The sequence below is a fragment of the Rhagoletis pomonella genome, unplaced genomic scaffold (genome assembly GCF_013731165.1).
Source record: "Rhagoletis pomonella isolate Grant_MI unplaced genomic scaffold, Rhpom_1.0 Rhpom_scaffold_00212, whole genome shotgun sequence".
Classification (NCBI taxonomy): domain Eukaryota; kingdom Metazoa; phylum Arthropoda; class Insecta; order Diptera; family Tephritidae; genus Rhagoletis; species Rhagoletis pomonella.
The window spans coordinates 108,336-120,267 of record NW_023458766.1 but is presented as its reverse complement, the minus strand read 5'-3'; the positions used below and the strand labels follow the sequence as shown (position 1 = coordinate 120,267).

Sequence of the window (11,932 nt, the reverse complement as noted above, 5' to 3'; positions counted from 1 at the left end):
ATCATTCTTCCAGGCGATAGATAATATCGTCACCCGTATTCCAGACGATTGATTGTGCAAATTTACGATTTCTTAGTTATTGGTTGACTTGATTAACCTTTGGATGCTCGTAAAAAAAAATTCAAACTTGATTTCCCAAAATTTTCTTTTTTACACATTCATGTTTCTGGCATAGGAGCGACGATTTATAATTAAAACACCTACATACATTTTCATTTGATTTCGGAGCATTTAGTCGCTTGAATTTTTCCAGGAATAAATAGACAATGTTGTTTCGAGTACGTTAAACAATTCAAGTTTGGTGTCGACATCGATTATTTATATAACGTCAGGAAATTGGAATTGTTCCATAACAGTTCCCACATTTTTTTTTTGTGTAAAAATTTATTTCCTTTTATTTCCTTTTTAAAATAACAAATTTTAATTCCTTTAATTATATTGTTAATTAAATATTTTATAATTTGTTGCTTTTTTTAAACAAGTTCTATTGGTGGTGTCTTCAGTTTTACTGCGCGTAAAACAAAAGAAGGAAACTGTGGCTGGTAATAATTTATATATAAAAATTGAAGACCGACAAATGCGTTTTGTTCGCTTATAACAAATAAGTTTCAAACTGATACTAATGCTCGTGGTGTAAACCTTTCGGTTTTACTTCTTGGCGGGTTTGCTGTCCAGTACAGGTTGAATAGTTTTGCCGCCAAATATCTGGCCCCATCCAATTAAACTGGAGAAATAAAAAATAGCTTCGTATAGTTAGGAGCTAAAACAATTTTTTAAACAGTCAGCCCTATCGCCAATTCCATGTGAATAAATCGTTCCCATAATTTAACCTGCAAAACAAAAACAAATTTGGAAACATTGTTTTTGTTTTGCTTTATAATTTTTTTTGGGAATATTTGTTGATGTGAAATTCGTAATAGGGCCGAGTAAATACTCACCGCCAATGTTTTTCCACACGACGACTTAATGCAATTTTCTCCCCCTTCTCAGTACAAACCGGTGTGGTGAGCACAATTTTGGCCAAATCGCCCTTTGTGGCGGAAATTCGACCACCCGTGCTTAAAGATCCAATATTCACCAGCAATATTTCATTTTTTTGTAGTTTCTCTACACGTGCACCTTTTTTATCGCCGTCCGTACGCACGCCCAATAATCGTCGCAAGAGGTAATACGAAATTTCCAGCTCAATATATATGTCAGGTAAGTGGCCAACAGCTCCCAGCACCTGGCCAACGAGACGATCTGCACGACATAGTGTCGGATCGATTTTCGTACCCACACCAATTAAACCACCAGGCACCGCGTACTGCAGTTCATTTTGTTCGGCATACAGTGACACAATGCGCGAAAAAAATGGGTCGACAGGTTATGTTGCCCTCGCTGTCCTTCGTGACAACACCAGGACGCACTTCAATCTCCTGACCCACTTTCAATACACCACAAAGGATAGAACCACCGGCCACACCTCCTTTCAGATCGTTGACTTCACAACCTGGCTTATTCACATCAAAGGAACGTATAACAATTAGCCGAGGAGGTGCTTTGAAATCGCGCTGAGGCACGGGAATCTTCTTTGTGATATATTCACATAATACCTAAAAATCGCATTGCAAATAAAACATGTTCTTACTTAGATTCGGCACTTGTAATAATAATAACTCACATCAATGTTATATTTAAGCTGAGCAGAAATCGGTACAATTGGTGCACCTTCGGCAACTGTACCCTGCACGAATTTCGTTATCTCTTCATACTGCTCTTTGGCTTGGCTCTCCTTCACCAGGTCAATTTTATTTTGCAAAATGAGGATCTGTTTTAGTTTCATAATTTCAATTGCAGCCAAATGCTCAGATGTTTGAGGCTGAGGGCAGGATTCGTTACCTACAAATAAAAAAAATAATAAAGTAGTTGTTCTTTAGGTAAAATAAATGTACATATACAGCAGTCTGGCAACCTAACTTACCAGCAATTAAGAGTAGTGCAGCATCCATTACAGCAGCACCGTTCAACATGGTAGCCATAAGAATGTCGTGACCAGGACAATCCACGAAACTCACGTGACGCACCAACTTGAAACGGCCCACACAGGACGGACGGGCACAGGGGAAGCTATCATCCTTGCTGGAACCGTCAGAAATAAAACAAGCTGGTCGTGGACACTTTGCATTGTCGCATTTATAAATTTTAGCGTTAGCGTAACCTGAGTTTCACAAAAATTAAAATTTCGTAAATTTTTAGTGTTTTACAAATTGGCAAAATTAATAAGATGTGTGTGACCCTTGCATTTGTCGTATGATTTCCAACTAGCTAGACAATTTTTCTAAATGTCTTAATAATATCAGCACAAACACCACAATGATGATATTAAATTTGTGAATTAGTTTTAAAAACCAAACTCCTAGCTTAAAGTATATTAAGCTGACTTACTTTACGTTTCTTTCATGACCCTTGAGTGCGACATACAAATCATAAGAAAGATTCAACGCCAATCTGCTGGCATAATTCTGGAAGCTTTTTATACAAATCGATTGCTGTTCGGAGGTCCCCCATTTATGTGACAACACCAAGGCACACAAATTGAAGATAAAGCTTCGCCTAACGCGCGTAGAAAACAGTGACTCAAACATTATTATTAATGTTGATTATTTAATATTTTCATAGGTATGTTAAATTAAAATACACCTTTAATTTTTTTCTGGTATATCGAGATTTTTTTATTGGCGAAATGTAATCTACTGCAAAATTCAACATTTTCTGTACAAATGTCACTTTCAAAAATTTCATGCATTGTTATGTCATGTTAACTCAAACAAGGTGCCATGCCATGTCATTTCATCTCAAACATATTAGTGGGATTCATGAAACGTCGCAAAGTTGTTGCAATTGTGTTATTTGTTGAAAAATTTGGCACCTTGCGACACAGCTGTATGAAAACTCTCCTGCGACAAAATTGCGACATTGCCGTATATTTGAGCTGGCAATCATTGCAAACTCTAAAGTCGCCAAAAACATGATATTTTATTGTCCTCGAATGCTTCAAGAAAAAGTGTATCAGTTAAGGCTACTTCGAAACATAATTGTAAAAACTTTTCTTTTTCACTTACGCGCGAAATTTTATTTTTTTTGTTTAAATGTGCATTTGTTGTTCGCAACGTTGCCATTTCGCCAAAAATGTCACTTTGCGACATTTTATGAATTGCACTACTGTTTCAGCGTGTCATTGCTACTTAGCTAAGCTGTTGTTCGTTGTTGTGTTTCTGCAGCATATTTTTAGTACTGTTCCTGATCCTGCCTTGTATGAAAATGTATATATTTTTTACTTAGACAATTGTTTAATGAATTTTACTATATACGTATATTAGACTGTCCCAAGAATATATGGAAAAAAACTTGTGTGCAAATTTTGAATTGCATACCCTCTATATTTGTGCTTTTTAGCCTAAATAGCATATATATATGAAGTTTTATGGCCGTAGGCTAACGATAACCTGTGCCGACTTTTAGTTGAAGTTTTAGTTAATAACTTGAACTTAGACTGCCAAATCCTCCATGAAAACTTTGGAAATGCAATAAATTAAATAAATCGTTTTAGTCTTTGACATGTCCTCTCGGGTTGATATAATGGTTGTACTTCCGTATGACATAAAAAAAATTTAACTAAACGTAATTTCCATATCGTACTGATTTACAACAGTTGAACAGCCTGAAGGGACATACAAAATAAGAAAGCATATGATTTGGTTTATTTAATATTTTGTAAGGCATTTTTTTAAGAAAAAGGAATGTAGTAGAAAAGTTGAATTTGAATAATTTTGTATTCATCATACGCCCTGTCACACCAATTAAAAAATGTTCAGAATTGCACGTTTTCAGGGGAGACAAATTTTTCTACTAGAAAAGATACATACATATGTACGAAAAATTAATTAATGGAAAAATCATAGTGGATTTGAAGGGGTTATTACAAGGCTGCAAAACTATGTTTTTAGTCTAATAATTTGTGACCATTTTTTAATTAAATTTTCATATTCAACTTTTTTAACAAATTCTTTTCCTCCTTTAAAAAAAAAATGCATTTCATAATATTAAACAAACAAAATAAAGTGTTTTAGTGTTTGACATGTCCTCTCGGGTTGATTAAAGAATAAATGTGGCAGTATTAATTAGAAAATTTTAAAAATATCCTTTGAAATTTTTATCCTTTAGTATCCTTATATATGTTAATAAGATTTAAATTAAACTAAGATTCTTTAAAACTCATTAAAAATTAAAAATCTTGAAGGATAATATATTTAAAGGACATTTTTGACATGTTCCAGAAGGATAATTGAAAACAAAAGTTATAGTTAATCTTGTTTCGAATTCCTCTTTCATTTGATACCCATATATCCATATTTTGTGTAAACTTTTGGAAATATATTATTATTTATGGTCCTTTGGAAAAAATCCTGACTACCAGGTAAAAAACCAAAAACGCAGATTTACTAAATATTATGTCCTAAAGAAGTAAAATGAGTAAATTAACAAAACACGCGAACTGCAACAAGCTTATTCTGATAACTTTGACTGCAAGTCGGCACGGGTTGCCGTGGTTTTTGGAATTGCATAAAATTTGATTCCTATATTTTTTAAGATAACACCAATGAAATGAAAATGAAAAAAATGTTGGTTTTTTGGGACAGTCTAACGTATATACAATGCATTTAATAAATACACGTATGTACTCGTACGTAGGAATTAAACTCACACTGTATTTTTTACATTTAATTAGTTTTAAACGAGTTATCAAAACTATCAAGCATAAACTTTTCTAAAAATTTGGCGATATTTACTGTCAGAAATATATCCACAAAAGTACAAGAACGCAAAAAATGCAAAAACTTGAATTTTGTGAACATTCGATCGGCTTTTTGTCTACACCCAAAAGAACGAAATAAAAAAGCATAAGAATAAAGCATATTAAAAATTCTCCACGCTATTTGGATACGCAAAAACGTGATACTAATAAAAGTGGTGTGTCAACGTCAAGTTGTTTTTTATTTATTGTTTACAGGATTTAAAACATAGTCTTAATTATTTAGTTGTAATGATGCTTAAGGTTGGTAATAATCAAGAAGTCAAACAATATGAAAAAATTAACCACACCTTAAAGGCAGTAAAAACTACATTTTATGAAACTATACTTAGCAAAATATAAATGCTATTCATAACAAAATAGATTTAAAAACATGTGATAAGCATTTGAGCCGAAAGTGAACGATTTGGAGCTGGAGTACAAATATAACTGGCATCATTATTAACAGTAATAAAATTTCCAATTATTAAATAAACTCCATTTATGAGTAAAAATTTAATATAAATTACTTCGGTGCATATTTGCCCATTCTAGAAGAAGCGTTTCATTTATTTATATCCTAGTTCTAAAGTAAATTTGTATGCGAGAACTTTATTAAGTTGCTCATTTCCTTTGCATTTTCTTAATAACAACTTTTACTGAAATGTTCGTTTAATTTGTCGATAAAATTATTAAAATAATACTTTGCGACAATTATCTGCACCACAACGACACGAAACCTTCTCGGCTGACGACAAATTTTCATAGTCTGTGCGTACATAATCGAATGTCAATTCTTCTCCAGCTTTTATTGGTCGTAGCGAAAAGAATGCCAAACGTGGCATATTAATGTCGAGGTTATTGATCCAAAACGGAAACACTGCTAAGTTGGGATTGCACGAGTGATTAATGAAATGGGAAATATTGCCATAGAGCGCCGCATCAATTGTGTACACACTCTCCCCGGAGGTATTGTAATCTAAATCGAAAAGATAAGTGCGTCCGATGGCGTCATACGTTTGGCCGCGATCATTCGCCTCTTCGCTGGTGATAATTTCACCCACATACTCACACACGTATTCTCCCTTACGCAATGGTTTCTCGGTTCGAACGCCCCAGCCACATCCATTCGATGTGCGGAATATACAAAGCGAATTACTGCGCCCGCGCTGTATAACACGGTTTACACATTCCTGTTCGCATGAACACCTGTTATTGCATTCATAAATGGCCTCTCCAGGTCGGATACGAAGTCGGCCTGCTTTGTCGTAAGCAAAATAGCTGCCCGCCATGCGTGCACAGCACGTAGACAACGGAGCACACTCGTTTTCACATTTGCATCCAATTGGGGGATCCTCCTGCATTTTGACATTGTTTCCAGCGAAACTTTCTTTTATATACTTAAAAGCGACATCTATGACTTCCAAATCAAAGCGGTTTTCCACAGTTATCGGCGCTGTGTGTTCTACCTGATTCATACGCTCCTGGAAAGCTTTCAGGTCGCATAATTGCTGCTTACGTCGATAGTAGACAGGCTTCATTAGCATCATATTAATTATACGGCTGCGTATCTTTTCCGGTTCTTTAAAACTACGTGATCGTGTTGCACGAAACTGGGCAAGCAATATTAAATCCGCTTTTATCACCAAAGGATCATATTTATCTAATTCCTCTAATTTTAAGGAGGTCATATCGAAAACTAGACCATTCTCTGTAATTTCGGCTTCAATATCGGCTATGATTTCTGAAATAATCAACTCAAGCAATGTATACTGTGATTCAATGAACGGCTCTAATACAGCACATTCACTTATGTTGTCAAGGGACTCCCAAGTATTCGTTTCGGGGGGATATCCCAACCATTTCACAAAGAATATGGGATTGCCGTTAATCGATTCAATCGATTCTATGCGCTCTACTATATACTCGCCATTCACCTTGAATTGCTTCAGCTTTTGACGCTTCGTAACTGGTGTTTGTCCATCATCGGTTTCTGAGTTGTCTGTCTGAGGTTTGTTGCGCTTTTTTCCCACGGTCGGTGTTTCCTTCAGCGCATTTATTGCATTATTGAGCACACGCGAACGTGGTGTGGTTGAACTCCCCTTTTGATCTCCTTGTATGGATGAACTATATTCGGAGTGGCTCTCATAGCCACTACTTGGACTTGATGAACAGCCGCGTGTTGGAGTTTGACTGCTGCCGAGACTGCTGCTTCGAATCGATGTTCTGGTTAACTGAGTATCTGCGCTTACACTGCGTGCTCGTTTTTGCTTGCGTGCCCGCAAAACTGGACGAACTATTGCTTGTCCCACTGGCAAGCTATTGCGTCGTTTTGCATCTAACTTCGCCTCGAACTCGCGTAGCAGTACTGGGGAGCTTAATAGTGCACGTACTCTTTCGTCGCTGAGGCGTTCTGAAGAATTGATATACCCACCAACCAGTACCGTTTCGACAAGGTATTCAACGGAGTTAATCGTATACAGATGCACGCGCGGAATTCCATTTAAAGTTTTAAATTAAAAAAGCCAATGAAAAAACAGAAGAAAAAAAGAAATTAAATTAATATGCTGGATTTTGCCATTTTAAATATTGAATTTCAAATATATCGAACACGAAGTGCTCAAAACAAAATTTTGATGCTTATCTTAAATTAGGGCAATGTTTTTCACAGTTTTTAACAAACAAAAACGTATAAAAGTAACTTCATCAACTTATGCCCAACTACCAAAGAATTTTCCAACTTTTTCCTGTCAAGTACTACTTGGCTTGTGAGATCAGTGATTGACAAATTGCATTTTATTTAAAATATAGCATACCAAGAACAACTTGAAAATATTCCAGCAACTAATTTAATTTTCTTTAAATGGAATTCCCTTAGCGGGTTAATATTTATAGTTGTTTAACTAATTTACCAAAATTCAAAAAAATTATATTATTAGCACGTTCAAATTGACGCCATTTAACTACATCGTTAAATGATCGATGTTTTTTTTATTACCAGACAGTTCAGGCTGCAGCTTGTAGATAATACTTGACAATGCAATGTTTGTTTACAAATAAAAACGCCCGGTTTTGGCCACAAAGGTCAGAAATAACTTACTATACTTATTAATCTGTTCGATAAGATTACCAACAGCAATTTGCAAGAATAAAAATTACAAGTTTCAGGAACAACGAATCGGGATTTCGTTTACATTCAAAATCATAGACAGAGAACTAGGAGAATTTTCACTTTTTTAATTACCCTCTCCTTACTCTAATGTATATCCTGGTCAATTCTACACGAAATTAAAATCTTTGTAACGTTGACAGTACTCTTTTCAGGCTTATAACCTAAAGAGCAAATGATCTATTCAACTATTTTTTTATTCAGAACGCTGAAACCAAAGTGTCAACAGTTCTGTGAAAATATTTATTGGCAGCTCATTTGGTCTTAAAAGATATAAGCCTGGAAAGTGCACTGGAAACGTTACCAAAGTTTTATTATCCTGTAGTATCGACCTCTATACGTTTTTTCGACAACTGATTGGTAGATTTTCATTTTACATCTCACCTTAAAAAAAAAAATATTTTATTAAATTTTTGCATGAATCTTACAGATACAATCGGGCTGAACTGGTTTTCAAAGGCGGGTGTTATGCAGCCGAACTTTTGTTTGGCAAACAAGGTGGCGGTTGCTTTGTTTGCTTTGAGGTGTTTTTTTAGAGTTGGGCACAGATTTGCACCTTAATTGCTTAAAACCAAGAATTTTGTATTATCTTCGATAACGGTTAAGTTTGTTCTAAGCTAGTTTTCTGTTAGTATAACTGAAATTTCATGCCCGAAATCAGCTGACTGAAACGTGTTGCGTTACGGACTTTTATCTAATTGGGAAACCAATTATGGTTGATTAAATTTGTTTGAAAGAACGAAAGTACATCACTCGTTAGCGTAATTAAAGTAATTTTTAAACATATTTAACTAGTGGTAAATGGTATCAGTTTGAACATAGTATAATGATATATTAAACAAATTTTTAAATGCTAACATCTGCGGCAGCTTACAACATTAGATAGTGCATAACAACGATGACATCGTAATATTTATAGTTGATGGATCGATTATTTTCTAAAAATTATTTCTGCATAGCGTAAATAACAAAAGTATACAAATAACAGATAAAAGAAAACGATTCATTCAAAGAGAAAGTGGCAAAGGAAAATGTGTATCCAACCGAAAATACATAGTGTTCGCTAAAAATTTTATAACGTAGTACATGATTTCATCTTCTTAACAATTTTGAACATTGATTATAGCAAAGTTATGTTTATTAGATGATTGATAAATAATCTAGTTCATTTCTTGAGTTACTGTTACCCAACTCAAAAATGTTTAATTAGTAACTGTTTCTAGTTGAAAAATGTTGGTAATTAAATAAGTTGCTGACGAACATATGCATACCCTTTAATCAGCGTAGTACTATGTATATTGAAATTTCGCCATAATTTTGAGTTAATGGTTCATTTTATTTTTTAAAGGGAACACTTGAAGTCGCGCGAAAAGAAAAATAACACCCGTATAGCGTGCCGACTAGTAGGTAGTAGATAAACTTCGATTATCGCTTATCCATTGTATTTTTAATGGCGTTTTCTCGTTCAATCAATAAGTGAGTGTGAATAGTTTTTAATCGTACGTCCTTCTACAACTGTTTGGGTGTCGCTTAAGGTGAAATTAGACAAGAACGTAAACCTACCGATACGTAAACCCGAGTCAGCTGACACGAGCTGTCTTACCAGAGCGCCATGTAAATACAAACTCGAGTTGTTGTTGATCAACACCGCAGAATTCAAGGCGTATTTGATGGTAAAAAAATTATAAGTTCGTATTCAAAATACATTTAAAATATTTGAAATTTACTGTCGAATAAGGTTTTTTGTTGAAAAATAAGTAGTTTATGTTTAGCTAGCATCTATTATAGCACGAAAATTTTTAGTTGAAAAGGTAAGTTTCTGAAAAGGCATTGATGAGTGGCAACACTGTAGTAAGCAACACCGAGGGCTCCAGTAATCGACAAAATTCTGCGTATACAGACAGCGTTTAAGTATAAGTTCTGCGTTCTTGACTAATTTCACCTTTATTGATCAAGAAATCGACATTCACAATACCATGGAAAGTCGATCATCGAATGATATTCGTTTATCTACTATTAGTCGACACTAGCAATAGGGGTGTAAATAAAACAATCGTGTATGTTAGAATTTACCAATAAGCAAACAAATGTCCACTCTATTTCCAACAAGAACGCTTGACATACACAAAATCTTAAACTTCCGAGTTTATTGCTTTTAAATCCCCCATAAGAACTATTCCTCAAAATTGACATACAATTTACTACTATTTGAAAAGAAAATATAGTGTTTTCTGCCGCTACTCTTTCAAACCTAACTCAACGGGCAAATGCGAATAATGTAATGGATATTACTCTTAAATTAATATAAATTGGATCAAATTGGACTAAGTTAATATTCATATTTAAAACTTTGTAATTAACTCAACCATTAAAAATTGCACGAACAAACTTATACCTAATTCATTTACCTATCCTCGCGCAAGAGACTGGTAATTTATAAAAAAAAAACTGATTTCTAGCTTGAATTTTTATTCTTCCTTTGCGAGAATTCGTATGTGGTTAATTATATTTCATTTAACATACCAAGCTTAATAGTGATGTTTCTCTCCAGTTCATTTTTGAAGCGCACAGTTTGAACTCCAGAAATAGCTTTAACCACGGTTGATTTTCCATGCGCTACATGTCCAATAGTACCGATATTGATTGTGGCCTGACGCGAGATCACCTCTGGAGAGAGTGGTGTCAAATTCTCGATATCCTAAAAATATAAATTAATTAGTTATTGAAATAATTTGTTAAACTATCCAGAATTTCAAAAATACTTAAAAGCATACGGTGAACGCCGCAAAATAGAAAATGTAGAGTAAAACTTTCTCATTATTGAAATGAGGTTAGAATCTGCATATTGCATCAGAAATATCTGCCAACAATATGTTAGCCCAGAAGATGCAGAAGTATGCAGAATGCTTTTATCCTTACATTTTGCCTATTTGATCTCTATACATTACTATTTTCGCGGCAGGATAGTTTTAAAATTTGTTTTTGGTATTCCTAAGCCACGTGCAGTCTTTCTTTTCAACGTTTAACCCAGGCAATCGAAGGCAACAAATAGTTACTTCGTGAGCAGCAAGATCAATATGGAATCTGTATAATACGCTTACTGGACATCATCAGTGGAATTCGGGAACATAACATGACACAATACAAATAATTTTCTTTTCATTGACCAATTTCCCCAATGCAAAAGTAACTTCATTGCGACTGACATCTGCCGCGTTGTACTCTGCCAACGCTCTAATTTCTTTTGCATTTTCTACTGTACACCAAAAGAGCTCCAACATTTTTACACGCATTTGAGCACTTACCAAGTTACTAAGATCCTGCTTTTGCAAATTTGTATTCACACCTATTTGTGCTTCCGCCGTAGACATTTTGTTTATTTTTCTACTTCCAATTCACACAGTTAAAAATTGAATTAATTCACACTCGTTCACGCCTAAACATCAAAATTTATCCGTCACTTGGAAAGAAATATGCCAATTTCACGCGGCACTTTTCTATGAGCGAGCGCACTAGTAAAATGGAGTGAGCGGGACAACTAATACGTGCAATAGGTCACTGTTGCATTTTTGGTCTAAAATTAGCCTGTTCCCGTACTCCAGAAATTGTCAGTTACTAAGTTTATACCATAATAAAAGCATAGTAAGGTAAAACCGTGCTCTCAATGCGTCGGCCATGATTTTTTTTTGAAGTTTGCCAACATTTTAAAATCGTATAAAGGCCCGTCCACATAAAACTTTGGCGTTGCGTTGGCGTTGGCGTCGCTTCAACAGCTGACTATGAATACATGAATTCAAGTGCAGCCGTCCACATAGCCAAAATTCGGCAACGCTCACGCCAACACAAAGCAAAAAGATGGCCAACTCTCATCTTTTCGCGTGCGTTGCTCGTCAGCTGTTGCAAATAAATAAAATTGTGTGAAATATTTT

General features: G+C 34.8%; 1 protein-coding gene across 1 annotated transcript; it reads right to left on the bottom strand.

The window, feature by feature from the left end:
- Positions 1 to 399: 399 nt before the first annotated feature.
- Positions 400 to 11,522, bottom strand: LOC118750357 (eukaryotic translation initiation factor 2 subunit 3-like). The gene is given in 7 exon segments (XM_036485077.1): positions 400 to 724; positions 939 to 1,351; positions 1,353 to 1,595; positions 1,664 to 1,881; positions 1,964 to 2,200; positions 10,527 to 10,701; positions 11,309 to 11,522. Coding segments are annotated over 7 exon segments (1,428 nt in total). The 5' UTR covers positions 11,375 to 11,522; the 3' UTR covers positions 400 to 648.
- Positions 11,523 to 11,932: the final 410 nt, after the last annotated feature.